Source organism: Lichenostomus cassidix, chromosome Z (assembly GCF_008360975.1).
Source record: "Lichenostomus cassidix isolate B80296 chromosome Z, HeHo_3.0, whole genome shotgun sequence".
In the NCBI taxonomy this organism is placed as follows: Eukaryota; Metazoa; Chordata; class Aves; order Passeriformes; family Meliphagidae; genus Lichenostomus; species Lichenostomus cassidix.
Genome location: NC_139511.1, coordinates 50,941,057 through 50,959,404, shown reverse-complemented (window position 1 = coordinate 50,959,404; position 18,348 = coordinate 50,941,057). Strand labels below are relative to the sequence as shown.

Below are 18,348 nucleotides of genomic sequence, written 5' to 3'. Positions count from 1 at the left end.
TGCTTCTCAAACAGAAAGGCATTACATGACAGAACAATAAACACCATTGTGTTTCTTACCTTTCTAATGGGCAAATCTTTTAGGAAATCTAGCACTGCTTGTCTCTCAGGAGAAATTCTGTACTGCCCATTAGGTTTATTACGATCACTGCACATTTTTGCTAGCATTGTATTTGGTGCTATTCCTTAAAAACAAACAAACAAACATAGTATTTAAAAAAAACATAAGACAAAGTTTAATTTCAACTGTCCAATATTTAAAAGTGAATAAGTAGCCTACACACCTGACAAAGACTAAAATAAGGAAAAGAATGATGATAACTGAAAACCATATTTGATACAATTCTGCTAAAAAGTTTTGTGACAGTTATGAAAGAACAAATAAATGTAACAGATTAAATATAATTTAAATAAAGTGTACTTCTTATTTTAAGACAGTCGGGATAATACAACATGCACTAATAAGTCAAGAGGGGTTAAACACCAAGTCCTTAAAAATAACATCAGTTACATGATTCAACACTTTTATGATGGTGATTATGGTAAGAAAGGAAATGCTTATAATGGTAGTTAAGATGAACTCTTAATAAGAAGGAGACCTTTCTTCCCTGTATTTCAGTAAAAAGACTTCTTTGGACAGAATTGAACAAATTTTATTATTTTATGGGCTACTACTGGAATGCAATAATTTAAAAATGTATATATATTTCACAGACATCAGAGGAATGTGGAGGAATGTGGAGGGATGGCTCTTTTCTATCAAAGTAATCATTTTTACAAATGAACTCAGGAATTTCTTTAGCAAGAAAACCAGAACTTTGCCTGACAGCCCTGGTGGTCTAAATTTTTGTTTGTTCACTGATATGACATATTATTCAAGATAGGAGAAATAATTTTATTTATTATTGATTATCTGTATTTTTTCGCTTACCCTTCTAATTATTTTTCATTTTTGGGATTAAGACCCCTGTTGGCACTTATAAAAGCTATGCCTGTTTTCTAAACACTAACTTATCCCTACAAAGACAAAATTTCCATAAACAAAAGTGTTCTTTTACTACCACTCATGAAATAACATACATGGGAGGGAGGTTCTCATCCTGCTTCTTCTTACTAGGCCTTTTCTTCACCTCTTATATTACACACTTTCCTGACTTTCTGGAGCTGCTTCGTAAAGCTCACCATTGCCTGATACTTGGGTGACCTGGTTCACAAAGCAGTTTGGATGGCGTCCAAACTAAGTGGCTAGGGACATAACACTGTTTTTAGTCAATCAAAATAGCTGAGATTTAAAGGTTGGTTGCCTGAAGTCAAGACATAAAACTTGATTGGTAAATATTAAAAAGCTATTGAAGAGTTTATTAGCTTCATCATATATTCTCTTCTCTGAGGACTAACATTTTAATGAATTTTGATATTGTTTTAAGCAAGGAACAGGGTGGAGAGGTTAGAAATATGTAACAGCACAGATCTGCTGTTCACACTAAGACCAGTTCAGCAATCAGCGACAGACTGCACTATGACCCACTGGCTGACAAAAACAATTTACATGACGCACTAGAGTAACAACCACCTGGACTAAGATTAGCTCAAGTGCACTGGTCAATCTTCCTCACTGCTTACTTATATTTCAAGAAGAAAGAAGCAAAAAGATTATGTAACTGTTTCAATTATTTAAAAAGAGAAAAAAAGAAAACAAACAGTAGTGGCTTTGACAGCTGTGACATCTCTTGAAATAACTGAAAGTCACATTCTTTGCAGGCTTTCAAAGCTTCTTTTTTTTTTTTTTTTTTTTTTTTGCAGAAGAATGCTGTGGCAAGGCTAAATTCTTAATTAATGCCCTCTGAGACTGAAGTAGAAGACAGTATGGAAATACAGAGATTAATTATTATTCATATGTGTCTGAATACCTGCACTAGCAGTCAGTTGAGTTTTCTGCTCAATCCTAAAGCGAATCTCCTTCACAACTTCCTCCGCAGAAGTTCCAAAGACAACTGAGTTTTGCACTGATAGACCTCCTTGATTAAGGTCGTCATCTATGAGAGATGTGCTGTCTTCAAACAGTACTGGTGAAGAAGAGACCTCACCTTCATTAAACTTGGCAGACATTTTCATATCATCTTTATCTAAGTAAGAAACACAAACAATTAATACATCCATACAGAACACACTGATTTCCTTCTTTAGTGGCTTCAGAGTTCATCAGCAGTTTTATTTCTTTCTGGTTTTATTTAGAGAAAGTAATTGGATTGGTTTTTTTGTTTAAAAACCAGAGAAATGTCACTGCTTTGGTTTTAATATAATTTGAATTTGGCTGAGATTGGAGGAATTGGCTAGGAGGCTGGACATAGCTTCCGGAAAAGCAAAAGGTTTAATGTCCTGTTGCTGTAGCAAAACCACCAAGATTTTGGCATTATTTTTGTTTCCCATCAGATTTAAGGCCAGATGCTCTCTTTTTGGGAAGAAACTAAAATGTTCCACAGAATTTTTTTCAATATTCTCCAAATAAAATTAGGGTTCTGGCATATCTGGTTCTAGAACGATCAGCCTGGTGAGCTTCTCATTTTCAGCTGCAGTCATAGTAGAACAAGTAAGGTCAGCAGCCTTTTGTCTGACTCTACAAACATTACTATTACAGCTTCACATTCTGAGCACTTGTTTGTGTTTCACAGGAACAAAGGTATCAGGCAAATATGAAGAAGCACATGACTACACATCAGTGATACTGATTTTGTAAAGACTATGCTGGTTTGTTGCTTTCTATTTTATTAATGCTTTTCTGTAGTAGTGCATGCTTGATTATCCTCTTAATGATTGTTAGAATTTTTGAATATACAGATAGTACAAATATTCCATTTGTATGGAATATTCTACATCATTCAACCATTTCTATGACTTGTTCTTTTCTGTAATTCTTAAGTGGATATACAGATGTGGATGTGGTTCCAACTACAGCTTCTAAAGCCAACTGAAATAAAAAATATTACTATTTATGCTCTTATTGAATATTACTATAAATCCTGGAGTGATCCTGCTACTTATTTCCAAAATTACCATGTTGAATTGTAATGCAGACCTAAACCATGCCATTTGGTTTAAAAAACCTAGTACCACTTTTGGAACATTTTATTCAAATTAAAAGGAAAAAAATCCTCAAAGTCCAAATCATTAGCAGTGTACCTTTTATTCACAGGTGAGCAGTAGAGGAAGTTAACCTGTAAACTAACTAAACTGGAGGTAGAAAACATATGGGAGGACAAATTACGGAAGGACTTTCAACGGGAGCAGCTTATCTGAAGCTTATAAGCATGTGACTGGAAACCCCTGCTCCCAGCCCTGGTAATGTGATCAGCGTGACTAATGCCATTTCACAAGGCAAGCAGCCATTCCCTGGTGCTGTGTTCACACCCCTCCTTGCTCGCCTGCATGTTCCAACACCTGGTCAGTCCAGTGCTGTGGATGATACTGTTGCAGCACTGGGAAGCTGCAGCCCCCAGAGCACTGTCTGTGCAGCCCCCAAAGCACTGTCTCTGCAGCCCCCAGAGCCCCAAAGCACTGCCTGTCAGTAGCCCCCAGACCACTGTCTGTTGGAATCCCCCAGAGCCCCAAAGCACTGCCTGTCACTAGCCTCCAGACCACTGTCTGTTGGAATCCCCCAGAGCCCCAAAGCACTGCCTGCCTGCAGCCCCCAGAACCCCAAAGCACTGCCTGCCTGCAGCTCGCAGAGTACTGTCTGCCTGTGCAGCCCCAGAGCCTCAATGACTGTCTGTCTGCAGCCCCCAGAGCACTGTCTCTAAATCTAACCTGTGACAGGTCCTAAGGAGGAACTTGGGCCAGAGCTGCCACTGGACATTGAGGCCTAGGGACTCCTGAATGGCCAGGGACACCTCTACCTTCATCTGGTTCCTCTGAAGATTGAGGGAGTGACTCGTGCTCTTTCATATGATTTTTGAGTCTATATTATGCTTGTTATATTGATACAGCAAACCGAGTGTTATGATCCAACCTGATCTGCAGAGGGTCCAGGTTCTATTGTATTATAAATGCTTTATTTTGCTGCTTAGAGATTGCATTACACTGAATCTGGTTGTAGAAATCCTGTGCCATTCTAATAATAAATTCACTACTATAGTACTGAAATCCTGCTAAAGAAAATAAAGCTTAAATTCCAGCTATAATTTAGTGCCATCATGGTTCTGCCTAGAATCCCTAAAAGAAACAGTCTGTCTCCTCAGCATCAGGTAGCCTCATGAAAAGTGAGCAACTTGCTTACCTATTCCTGTAGTGCTTTCTGTATTAAAAAAGAATCTTCTCCTATCTTCAGGCCAGTTCAGCCTTTCCTCCAAGTGCTCTGTTATGTTCAGGTAGGCTTCATCTAGGCCCATAGGCATAAAATTGGGATCATATTCAGCCAGTATTTCTCTAACCTTGACAAACACATAGTGAAACTTTAAAGCCTTGTTGCTGTAAGAGCAGATCTTGACACAAAATTAGGACACAAGCAAATATACTCTGAAACTTCAAGATCAGTAAATATTAAAGATACTTATGGAACAAATTATTTCTTGGTATTGTAAAATTACAGTAGCGTATCTCACAATCAGCAAGATACTAACAGTAAGTGAGAACTAAACAGATTTTGAGCAGTGTATTTTACTGCAAAGGCCACTAAGATCAGTGTATAAGCACTCCACAGCCACTAAGTTCTTGGACACTGCAGTAACCACCTGAATAAAACTTTGGGGACCTGGAAACTCAGCAAAGCAGGTAAGCTGATGCAGCTTTCTGTGCCCAGTGTTTTAGACCAGTGGTTAATGCCACAGGCAAAACGTGTTGGGAAATCTTTTGTGATAAGTTCATCTTTCTAGAAGGAAACATAATAAAATAAATGGTCAAAACAAAAGCTCTACCTTCTCTCTCCTCTCTCCCTTTTTTTTTTTTTTTAACATGGAGGAAAATCTGACTGTGTCATGTTTTTTCCTATCAGTTTGGGTCAAGTTCTTAGGTATCACAACATTTGTCCACATGCACTTCATCTTTCTGAAACTGAATAAATACAGGATTCACTACTCAACTTTAAAAGACAAAATGAAATAAATTTAAATATTTTCAACCCAAATCCCAAAAGAGAAACGTAACTAATAATTCAGATCAAGCCAAATCTTTAATACTTCACCCTAGCAAACAATAAATGAAATACTCATAATGAAATCCAAGATCTTCAACAAGTTCAAACCCATTCTGAAATATCCATATTTATATAAGCTTTTTTTTTACATAAGTAAAAGAAATCAAGTAAGATCAACCTTACTTTATATATATGAAGGGACTGAGGCTTAATGAAAATAAATAAAGAAGGCCTGACATCATTTTATTAAAGTCAGGAGACTTGTGTCATGCACTGGTTTGATTTAAAATGGAAAAAAGATCTTTTTTTCTTTTTTTTTTTTTTTCCAACAGGCTTTTAGGTATCATAACTATTTCCTCTAGCACTAAGTAAAACTACTTCCATTAATGCAAAATATTATTTATTTTCCCACTATTTCTTTTGCTCTTTCTATCAAGTCCCTTCTTTAAAAAAAATTAATCTGCATTTAGTAGTCAGTAGTGCTCTTTGTTTTTCTCTCCAGTAATTAGTACTCTAAAGTACGATTATCATGGTATGAAATTATGTTTGCTACGTACTTGCAACTTCCTAATAATCAGATTATACTCCCTGATTTTGAACTTTTAAGAATAATACAGCTCAAATGCTACCATTAGCTCACTATACAGAGATTTTCAAAACTTCTATCAGCATCACTACTAACTCGGCCAGATTGGGTAAGTGCAGTGCTTTTTCATCTCCTTGCCCAAAAGCACCAATATTTTGTTTGACTTATATTTAATGCCTCATTACTGAAGAGTTTAATAGTTAAATTATCACTTTTCATATTACGTAGAACTGATGTTATTGATAGAGTCTAAAAACAAGCATAGTAACGTTTGGTTAGAGTCCACTTCCAGACTTACCTCTTTACTCACTTTGCCGTATTTTTCAAAGTTTAGTGGTACTATAGTTAGATGTGGACATAGCCTTTTAGCAATAAATCCAGGCATGGCTGCACGCACACCGAATCTCCTAGCATGGTAATTTGAGGTGGACTTAGGAGAGATTAAATAAGTTTAGTGTACAGTAAAGAAATTTTTGTTCAAGTTTAGTATTAAATAATAAAGTTCTAATCACATATCTCCATACAGAAAAGACTGACAAAACTAACAATTTATATGCGTTTTCACTCTCCTTCCTCCTGCTTTTCAGTCTGTTTACACAATTTAAATTTTCATTAGTACACTTTTTACTGAAAAATCCATCTTACATGGTCAAATCTAAGAAAGGCTATTTCCTTTAAAACTTTTGAGTTTTCCATGATTCATATAAAACAGCATCATTATATTTATGCTATTATTGTACGGTTTTTAGGCTTATGATTCATGTACTTGATTTCTGTATTAGTTTAACATTCAGCCTTACCAACATGCTCATTGATCCCACTGCTATAGGCTTTTCCTTCAGCTCTGGATTGTCTCTCATTTCCACAGCTGCATAGAAGGCATCCATGTCAATGTGTACAATTGTACTGCTAAGGTTACGGCTCTGTTCCAGTTCTATCACAAGTTTGTCCACCTGAACAGAATAAACAGTAATTGAAATACTACTAACCTGGCGGAAGTGCAATAATATAGATGATCCTAAAAATTCAAATGCATCTTGCATATAGTTAAAGAAAAGAACCTCAACAAACCAAATCTCCACCAAACCAGCACCACCAAAAAATCCCAACAAAGTTTCTGATGAAACTTGCTCTCAGAGAGAATGCTGCTGCAGCAATTAGTACAAAAAATACCCCAAAATCTAGTGAGGAGAAACACAACTGTTGTTGGTTTAGCCTGAGCCGGCAACTAAGCTCATGTAGCTGCTTACTCGCCCCCTTACAGTGGAAGAGTCAGAAGAATAAAAGTGAGAAAACTCATGGGTTGAAATAATGAGAATTTATCACAGAAAGCAAAAGCTGTACATGCAAGCAAATCAAAAAGGAATTCATTCACTGCTTCCCATGGGCAGAAAGTGTTCAGCCATCTCCAGGAAAATCGGCTTCATCATACAAAATGGTTGCTTGGGTAGACAAATTCTATAGCTGCAAAAGTGCCCCCTTCATTCATCTACACCCCACTTTGTACACTGAGCACGATGCTATACAGCCTGGAATATCCCTGTGGTCAGTTGGGGTCAGCTGTCCTGGCTGTGTCCCCTCCCAACCCTTGTGCACTCCCAGCCTCCTCATTGGTGGGGCAGTGGGAGGAGCAGAAATGGCCTTGGCTCTGTGCAAGTGTTGCTCGGCAATAGCTAAGCATCTCTTTAGTATCAAAATTTCTTTCAGCACAAATCCAAAATACTGCCCGTGCCAGCCGCTGTGAAGAAAAGTAACCGTATGCCAGCCAAAACCAGCACAAACCCCCACCCACCAAACAACAAAACCCCATATATGTGAAAAAAGATGTATCTGATTCAGACAGAAACCTTGTAAGACCCTTGAATATGAAGCTTTACTTAAGCACTTAGTTTTAGCAATACAGGTTATTTTACAAAACTAAAAACATGCTATTAAAGAATTTCCAACATTCCTAAATAAAGCTATCACACTTCAAAAAATTGGCCTAGAAAGGTGAAAAGAAGACCAGCAGCTTACAGAACACATCCATCTATCTTTTCTTGTCAGAAATAAGGTCTCAAACAAACAGGTTTACTTACTAAGTAAGCTATTGCCAATCCCTCAGTAAAATTTCTCAGCTTTTGTTACAGGAACCCATACCACTTCAGGCCAGATTGCTAGGAAAACTGCAAGTTTTTTTAAGAATAGCCTATACACAAAGTGTGTTTCACTCCAAATGTTAAATACATATGTCTACTAGTAGACTGTGAGCAGTACTGCTGCATCAGTTCCATGGTGTTGTGAAGCAGAGGCCAACAATGCAGATTACTGTATGACATACTTTGTGCTTAATTTGCTTGCATTTTTACCAAGAGTCATGCAGATCATGTGCTTGTTCGTGAAATACTGTTGACCTTTGCATGAGGTATAAGCTGTGCTGCCATGTGAAAGTGCAAGTGAAATATTTGACATGGGATTTTTAAGGGCTACTGATTTAAGATGGCTATGCTGGCAGTATCATCACACATCATTCTAGAAATAAGAGAAAAAAAAAAGTGCTACCAAAATAAGATTACCTAACCACAGTGCTGACTATGGCAACCCCAGTCTACACAACAAAAGGCTGTTACTGCTAGTAAAAAAAAACCCAATAGGCATAATAGAGCAAGAAATGGAATTAGCAAAAAGGAACCAAAGTTTCACTTTGCTTGCAGGCACAAGGACACACACACACACGCTCATGACATCACGGTACCACAACAGAAATGTCTCTGGACTAATTTATAATTCATTTATGGTCTTGGAGAGGAATGTTTATATGCAATCTGCATGGTTCTTCTCTTTTTTATTTCCCTCAACAGAGCTGCTTAATAAAAAAGCATATAAACCTTATCCACAAGACCCATCTGTGAGCTCAAGACACTTGAACCAAGGCAAGTGAGCTTGGAATGTTCTAATTAAATTGCTGATAAATGATTTACAAAGTCTTTCCCTTGTTTTGTTCCAAGTTGCTTTGAGGGATGAAATGCTAGAATAGGGCCTTAAACTAGGCTACTCTACACAGAAGAGCACAGTAGGCTCTTTGAGGCCAAGAAAACTCATTCAGACAAATTAAAAGCACAAGGGGGAAGCCATTCAAACAAACAAACAAACAAACAAAGTGGGGTATTTACATTATTTTCATTATACTACTAATTCACAACAGCTCATGACACACTTTAATAATAAAAAGCATCCTTATTTTAAATTATACTTTACAGATAACTTTCAGGGGGCTCTCAAATTGAAATTTTATAATACTCTCAATTGCTGCTCTAGTTGCATAACTTCTGTATTTCAATTTATAACATTTATAACAAACAGCTTTTTTGCTTTTTCTCCCCAAATATATTGCTAACATGATACTTAGTGATCAGCTAACATGCACATATAAAGAATGAAGCAAAATTACATTAAACTAATTAGAAATGCAAAAAGACAAGTCTTCAGCAAAAGCAACTGATACAAGTAATATGCCAAAACAAAACACAACCAGATCTGCTCAGAGAATTCTGGGCATCTACAAACCTCTCCTTAAAATTCATGGAGTAATCCCTTAGATGTAAGCCAGGCTGACAAGTTCTTAAAAGCTGCTTTCAATTATCCTTTGTAAAAAAGAGATTTTTTAAAATAAATGTCTCTAAGCTAGATTAAAAAAACCCAAATAAAAAGTACAAATTATAATTAAAAGTTTAATTTTCCTTAGAGCAACTTTTAGAGTTTGAATTTGAAGAGTAACTTCTCCTTTTTCCTTATCTCATTGTAAAAAATACAAGTTCTAAATGCAAGACAAGAAAGTCAATAAAAGCAAGACAATAGTAACTATTTACAGAATAAACATCTGGGATAAAACCACCAGGATGAAAACAGCAAACATCAGTACAGCAGTTTCCAAATCTGGTAGCAGCTGCATACTTTTTAATGTATTAGTAACTACTGCTGCATCTCAAGGAGTTCCACACATTCTAGTGGCGAAAAAGACAGTGTTATGTTGCAGATTCTACATTTTATTTATATTACTATTTCCACCATGTAACCAGGATTCTGTCCAAAAGTCCAGTAAGTGGAGACATTTTTGTTTGGTTTTATATTACAGCACTTAAATCAACTGCCATCCCTGAGCCTCTAACCATCCTACTAACGAGACTTCCTCTGCAGATGAGAATATGCATTGTTCACAGAGGTAAATATACAGATAGCTTTCTAATTCCAGAATACTTCCCACTTCAAATTTTAGGAGAACAAGTTCTTTTATCAGAAGGTAGTACTAAAAAGAAAGAGCACAAACTCTACAGGTAAGAACAAAAGAGAAGATGATAGTAAGAACTGACTATAGCCATAACTGAATGGAGCCAATTAAACAATACATAGCAGTTATTAAGAAAACCAAACAGGACAAAGAAGATTTGCAAAGTGAAAGGTGGAGGCCTGGGGAGAAGTAGCTGGCAGGTAAGTGATAAAAAAAGAGTGAGGTATTTAGAATATATACAGAGAGTTAAAACTCCAAGTTTTAACTTTTTGTGGCTCCAAGTCCACAAATTTCAATGGGGACTCTGAGGGCATAGACAACACCGCTATGGAAAGAGGACTGATGGTAATCTGTGGAAGTGGGACAAGAATGGAAAATTCAGGATATGAAAAATTAAAAGAAAGGAGAGGAGAGAGGAAAATGATCAGAATTTGTGATGGGGGAGTAAGGGCAACAACAATCATGAACCAGAGCATACAAAGAGGATAGAATAAAAATCCAAGATTTCAAGATGTTTTTATAGCAGCAAAGATCTAAAATTAGCCAGCAAAAAATGTGCATACTATAGTCCTCTAATGACAGTTCTCATGCAGTTTGAGAGCTGACTTAACAGTTTATCTATTGGAAGTAAAGATGACTGCTATTTCAGCAAGTAGCATAAAGATTTCAAACACGGACTTTGAAACTCGAGTTCCAGTAAAAAAACATGAGAGAATTTCTTTTTTCTTCTACAGAAACCAGTTTGCATAAGAAACATTAAAAGAATATAACATTATGTTGCAAGACCAAAGGGTCAAGTTCCAAAAAAGACAACAAGGTAGACAAAGCAACACACATTTCCTGGCTTCCACTATGTGCTGTATATATTCTCTCATTATATAACTACACAATAATATTATTTATAGGATTTGTGCCATTCATGTAATTAATTTTATAAGAAAGACTATTCTCTGTAAAATAAATAGTTCTGTGGTGAAGGTTGGATGGAAATAGAAGTATTTTTTCTGTAATTAAATTACTTAAAAGCTACCTTAATTAACTAAAAAAAAAAAAAACCACCAAACCTGGACAAGCAGAGTCATAACTGATCCATGTTAAAGATTCACTAAAAACAATTGTGGCATACAGACTTACAACAAACTTTTCAGAGGTACTCAGAATGGCAAACTTCTGGGCACAAATTTGAAACACTGGCATCTAAAGTACAGAAGTGATTTGCAAATCTGAAATGAACAAAAAAGGTTGCACACCAAAAAAAGCTCAACCTATAATCCTCACAACAGCACTGAAAATTAATGGATGTGTTTATCATCATATGCTTCAGTTCCCCATCTACAAACAAAAAAAATACCACTCTACTTTGCTGGAATATTGCAAGAATTAAGAATTCACAACATGTGGTGTGCAACATAGAAAACTCTATCAGGAAATCAGTAATTCTGCATTCAAAACAGGATTAGACTAGAGCTATAGCTTTATAACAAATAAAGCTTGGGGCCCATTGAACATTGAAGACAACAGTAAACATTGAATAATTTCCCTCTCAGTGAACACTGTCTGAACTGCACACTGAATAAAACAGGACTCCTGGTAAGGAAAAGTAGCAAGCAATCATTTAATTAAAGACTGAATCACAGCACAAATGAAAATAGAAGGGAATTCAGCTCCTACAAGCAACTTTAATTCTCTCGTGCCTAGTAATGTTTGGTGTGCAACCTTTCTTTTAACATTTCATACACTGTTAATACTTTGCAGACTATTATCTACCAGCATCGGAAAAGAGAAATAGCCTCTTCATCTGTCTAGTTGAGGACACTTGTATTTCTTGTGACTGTTTGCCATGATGACTTTTCATTAATTAGCATACAAAAGGCATCAATTATATCCAGAATTGTTGACAACTGTGATCTTTCTCATATATATAAATTCTAAAACCCAAGAGTGATATGGTACTTATTAGCAAAGTATTTAACAAACTTTTACATATATGATATCACTTTAATCTGATCGGACTTGGAAAAACAAGAACTAATTTGTTTCATTTTACTCATTTAAAGAACATTTCAGAGTAAATCTGTGAACTATACTTCTAGCAAGTTTTTATTAAGATGACACCATCAAAACATTGTGCTCTTTTACTTCGATGTCTAACATCAAAACAGTAGTTCAACATTGTGCCTATGAGCAGAATTTAATGCGATAAACCAGAACACACCAAAATGTTTATGAACCCACATTTACTCCAGTAAGTCTTTAGAAGATTAGTACCTGCAGCTGTGCTTTCAAGAGCTGTTGTGTTGTAATTTTCTCTTTCAGCTGCATCATTTTTTCAATTCGTTGGTTAACTTGTTGATCTTTCTTAAGTTCATTTTCATAAAATCTAGAACCCTGAAAGACAAAAAAATCACAAAAACACTATGTTTTCCTTTTTGTCTTTGTCTTCTCCTTTAAGCAACCACATTTGATCTTTAAATATAGAAGACATAAAACACAGAAATTGTTCCTAATGTATACTTTGGATTTTCATATAAAAATACAGAGAAGAGACCACTGGTTCTTTACATGTCTCTCTCCAAATGACACAAATATATTTCTCCTTCTCAGAGGCCCTATACTCAAATGACTTCAAGGGACTATTTAGAGACTTTTGTATATGCATGCAGTCTAACACTTGATAATGAAAAATTAAAAAGAGTAGATAAAAGTAAAACTATTCTTTGCAATGCCTCCAAGGTATGGAGTATAAAACTCTAATAAAAATTTATTTAAGCATTTTTTCAGACTTCCATATAGCTTAATATATATGGAAACATATAATGATATTGAGTAAGTCAAATCCACTTGTAATGTTGAGCATTTTGTTGGCCATTTAACCTTGAAGGACCCTGCAGAATTAGAAGCCATTTGGAACAGGACAATGAAAACCAAATGAGTACAAAAAAAGCCCTGTTGCTCTCAAGTATGTAATTGCTCCTTTAAAAAAAGGCATGAAAACAAGGAGATATAATGATGTACGGAATGTATAATGTGACTTGCCCTCCTGACTCATAACAAAGAAAAGAGGATATACAACAAAGTATGAAATGGGAAAACTCAAAACTAGAGACTAAAATATTTTTTCTTGCAACATCTCTTAGCTTACAAGAGACACAATATTTGCAAGAAAAGGCTTTTGTTGAACTACTTGGTAAAATCTGCAAAAGTGAACCAATTTTTACATCAAAGTGTCTGGCTACCAAACTGTCACTGTTACCAAGAATTTGGCCATAGTCAAGATTCAGGCATTCATATAAAAAGCAAAAATATTCACTTTTATAATGATTATAAAAAAGATGAATGGCAGGGCAGTAAGGTGTCATGTTTCATTAGGAGAAATATCTAATTACAATAAATTAGGATGTGTTTTCTTTGAATATCAGACATGTTTTTCATCTTTTTTCCCCTATGCCATCAAATATGACTTGTTGAGACTCATTGAAAGAAATTAGTACCAAAATGTAGGTGTGGAAAGCAACCCAATACTTGAGATTATTAAGTTTTTTTATTATTTAGTCTTTTACATCTCTTGCAGAATTTCACAGTTGAAATGCCATAAATCTTGTTGAAATACAAGTTATAGGTATTATCTGTAGGTGTAATTTTGAAGATCATAGAAAAGCTTAAGGAAAAGAATCAATGCTTCTTTTCAGATTTCTTGAGGTGTATCTGGCATTTATAATTCCTTGCACTTTTTTGACAGAAATATATTCTAGTGATTAGATTCCTGTAAGTCAGTTTTGAATGCCTGTTTTACGGTTCACTCTATTTCATATCAGGAAATTAAATACTAAATGCTATAAAGAAATAATTTATGTAAATACCATTGTTTGGGATATGTCTGACAAAACCCTGTTCTCAAGAAAGAGTGAACAGAATAAGTAGATGAAATATCTAATAAATAAGGAGCTTGATAGCATATAAAGTATCATCAATATGAAATAGCAAGAAAAAAAAAGCTTGCTAAATAAGGACTGTTTGCAGCATGTTTTCTGCTTCCCTTTGCCCCGTCCCTGCAGACCACCACAGAGCAGTAATAGTCAACACAGAATTCTTGAGACAAACATCAAAGCAGATAATCTTAGGTCATAGTGACACCAAATAAAATACACACTGGTGAAAGGAGAATTAACAAAATCCTGAGTTGCTCAAAGTGTTATCCCTATATTGTTTTATATGAACCCTCCAACAAAACTAAGATGACTAATATTTCAATGCTTTGTAGATTTGTGAGGGCCTCTGTGGTTCTTTAGTACAAAGTTGCACACTGCTGGCCACCTCTCTTGAATACTGAGAAGACAGTCACAAAGACAGGCAGTAAGCACAAAGAAATTCTACTGAAAGTACTAGGAAAACTTGATTATACCAAATTCATCAGTTACAGGAAGCTGACCGAAAGAAGGAAGTCTGCTTGGCTGATTAATGATGGGGTGGACAAAAGGAATGGAAAAGGGGAGAAAAAGAGGAAGCTGCAATCTTCACAACTACCTCTTGAAAATGCCGTGATATTTATGTACTGCTTTGGACAAAAGGAAGCACTTAAGCATGTAGTCACTCAATTGTGCTCCTCCATGTCCCTGTGGATGAATCCAGCAATACCCTACAGTACCCTAAACTATAGTCCCTCCCCTTCCTCCCTACCTACAAATTTCTTCTAAGAAGACGCCCTCCATATACACATGTGAGGGATAAAATTTGGGGAAGAGAGGAAGAGGGCCTTACAATACTGGACCACAGATAAAGCATCAAGAAAAAGGTAATCAAACCAACCTTGGTAGCTTCCATGATGATTTTATTGATTTTCTCCTTATCCAAACCCTGCATTCCAGCTTTGTTATCATTAAGGCCCATTCTAAGTAGAACTCCATCATTGCAAGAGCTGTTAGCAACTTTTTTCACGTTGTCCATCGTACTTCTTGAAAACAAACACTTGTTTTAAGATTTAATACCTGAAAAAAATCAAGTATTTATATTACAACTGAACAATAACAATAATTAAACTTTTAAAATTCATTTGCTTTATTCATTGAATAAGCATTTTATAATTATTCAGAAAACAACATACTTATCCCAAATATGAAGACTTGTATTCCTGCGAAGAGGCTGACCTGACACACCCACCACATAAAACCCCCTGTAACTCTATTAGTGTAGCACTCTATTTTTTTATTAGATTAAAAACATATTCTCCTAAAACCTCTCATACAGAAATAATTGAGCACAAATCAACCTCAGGTAAACGCTAGTACGTTACACATGAACGTGACATTTATACCTGTACATTATTCTGCCAGATGAAACATTACTGCCTTAAACACAAAATACTCCTATTACATTAAAGGGAAAAAAAAAAAAGAAATATTTTTAAATTGCTGAAAACCACTGCTCATTTAGTCATCATCCCTGCTTGAGACAAGCCGTAGAATCCTTCCCAGTAATTTCTAACTCAAATTCAGAACCTTTTTGTGTGTCAAAGCTCATCTTTTAAGAACAGATGGCTTCAATTAAAAGTTGTGAATAAAACCCTAATTCAGGGTAAAATTCAGGCACTCTTATTTGCCATTAATGTGTAGAGCCATGGTATCCAACTAGCAGAACTTACCAAGCCTTTACTACTCAACTACAGCCATCACTAATTTCTTACACATGCAGATACTTCTAATATCTAATATGCGAACTTCTGACATCTTCCTTTGTTCTTTATGAAAGTAAATTGCTGAATCTTCCATAGGCTCTAATTATATGGTAATTTTTTTTGTTATAGAATTAATCTCAAAGAAAAGAACCAAAGTAAATTTCATCTTCTGTAACATGAACCTGTGGTCTTATTTTTGCCAGATTCATAAAATAATTTGAGTTGGAAGGGACCTTTTAAAGGTCACCAAGTCCAACCCCCACAATGAGCAGAGACATCTTTAACAAGATCATGTTGTTCAGAGTCCTGTCCAACTTGACATCGGATGTCTCCAGCAATGGGGCATCCACCAATTCTCTGGGCAACCTGTCCTTGCACACTTATGCAAGAAGTTTCACCACCCTCACTGTAAAAAAAATCTAATCTAAACCAATCCTCCTCAGTTTAAAACCATTACTCCTCATCATAGCAACAGGTCCCGCTAAAAAATCCACGTGTGTTAATGGCATAAATTATTTAACATGTATTTATTAGTGAAAAAGCATACAGAATTAATTTCTTCCTGTTCCAAGTCACTGACCCACAAACCACTTCAGTTTTACTGTCATGCAGAATGAACATTCACCCCTCAACTTCACACTGCTTCCTGTGACAGGCACCCTTCCTATTTGGAGAAGCCACACCCTTTCAGGCAAGTACAGCAGCTTTATTAAACAATCACAAATTACATGTATCTAAAAGTGTGACATTTTTTCTTTAAATGCCACTTTCCCACACCAGGATTTAAGTGGGCCTCACTAGTAACCAAACATAAGGTCATCATGTATTTTTGCCTTTAGGGATTTACTTCTGCTACTAAAGAACCACGAGTAACATTTAAAAATTAATGGTGACAATGTTCATATTTTCTTGAAGTTCTTCTGTGGAAACATACTAACCAACTGCAGTCAAGATATCAAAGAAAGCCATATTTACAAAAAAAGCTCTGACAAAAATATCCAAATTTTAATCATATGGTATTAATTCATATTATTATTTATGATAATAAATAATAAATGCAAGATCTTCTTAAATCTTCTTCTATAAAATGCACGATCAGTAACATAATGCTGTGTTTATATACAGTGTATTTTATTTCAAAAAACAGAAGTTGACGTAGAGACCAGAACTCTTCTCTTAACCCTTCAGTAGCACTTGCACTTCTGGGAACAGGAGTGGCTTCATAGATCTTACATGTATTTATCAAATGGAAGACTATAATGCTGAATATCTTCATAAATTTTTCAGCTACAATAGGACAATCCCTTACAGTTAACATACACATTTATCAGAACAGGTTTGATAGACTTCAATCAGAGGAAAGAGCACTGCACCCCAAATAACATTCCAAGTTTCATCTCATACTCATAAGCACCCCGTATCAATTAGTTCCCAATAATTCCATTGTTAATGGCAACCTCTGGTAAGTAAGAGGCACCACTTCCAAGAAATACTTTCGTCAAAGTAAATATCCCTCCACTATTCTCCCTGCTTCTTTTATCTTTGTCTTCAAGAAACAGGAAAAATGCAAGATTGCTTCCATTTCCTGTTCTAGTCTTTTCAACACTTTTTAGCTGATCCTGATTCCTGAAAAGGTCTTTCTCCCTAGCATGCACAAATCTTTCGCCTTCCTCATTCAGGGCACTCTTAAAGGCTCAAATTATAGCAGAGGCTTTAAAAACTAATTTGTGTTAGTCAAAATAAAGTGTTCTCTATCTCATTGTTATGTTGAAAGAAAAAAGCACCATGATGATACCAGTGATGGAAAAAATATTTGTCTTTATAAAGTCCTATAAATGATGGTCACCTGGTGTATTTATCTTTTGAGCTTATTGTGTGGAATATAATACATTGCTAGTCCCAGATGAGAAAAGGTATAAATATCAAATAGTACTGTAGTAGAAATTAAGAAGAAAACACTTATCTGAGGACATGACATTAGCTCTCCACCAGAGATTACAGGTGTACAGAAGAGAAAACATGAATAACAAGTGATACAATTTCCAGCTGCTTAATATGATGAGAACCTGAATATTATCTTGGTTTCAAATTAACAGTTCCGAAAAAAAATCCATAAAATATTTAACATATTGAAATTAATCACAATAGCTACAGTAAGATAACTGATATAGTACTGTCAAATAAAAAACAGTGGTCATTTGCCATAGACCAAGATGAAGACATTTAACCATAAGAGAGAAACAGCAGTTTTAAACTATGAAAAATGTGAACAAAATGTCAATGTAGTAATCTAGTAATTGTTTCAATTAGGCTAAAGAAAACATTGAACTTGTGATGACACACTGTTATAAATTGTTTTCCTAAAAAAACTTAGAAAAAGTGGGTAAAGGATTACAGACTAATGAAACACTCAGTCTAGGCAGAGTGACATATTTTTGGCATGCTGTCACCTCAAGAAGTTGTTGCAAGACTGAGCTGCTTTCTTCAATAGAAAACATTACATCTCTCTCAGTGTCATACTGAGCAAGTAGGGTGTGAGACCAGAGAAGTCTGTGAAAGCAGTCTACAATAATATACTACCATATTATTCCTGTGATTTGGGAATAAGAGGAAGCAGGAAAATCATGTGTAAGTGGAAGGACATAACTTTCCAATTGCTAAAGGAAGGACTTCTAAAGGTAAAGACTTTGGCAGTGA

General features: G+C 35.5%; 1 protein-coding gene across 1 annotated transcript in view; it reads right to left on the bottom strand.

The window, feature by feature from the left end:
* Nucleotides 1-18,348, bottom strand: part of POLK (DNA polymerase kappa) — a 39,439-nt gene that overhangs the window by 12,655 nt on the left and 8,436 nt on the right. The window contains exons 3-9 of the mRNA XM_085042786.1: nucleotides 14,787-14,965; nucleotides 12,249-12,368; nucleotides 6,514-6,666; nucleotides 6,012-6,143; nucleotides 4,273-4,426; nucleotides 1,910-2,125; nucleotides 60-184 (exon numbers count right to left, since the gene is read on the bottom strand). Of these exons, the coding sequence (XP_084898912.1) occupies nucleotides 60-184; nucleotides 1,910-2,125; nucleotides 4,273-4,426; nucleotides 6,012-6,143; nucleotides 6,514-6,666; nucleotides 12,249-12,368; nucleotides 14,787-14,924 (1,038 nt within the window). The 5' untranslated portion in view covers nucleotides 14,925-14,965. The remainder of the gene's footprint in view (nucleotides 1-59; nucleotides 185-1,909; nucleotides 2,126-4,272; nucleotides 4,427-6,011; nucleotides 6,144-6,513; nucleotides 6,667-12,248; nucleotides 12,369-14,786; nucleotides 14,966-18,348) is intronic.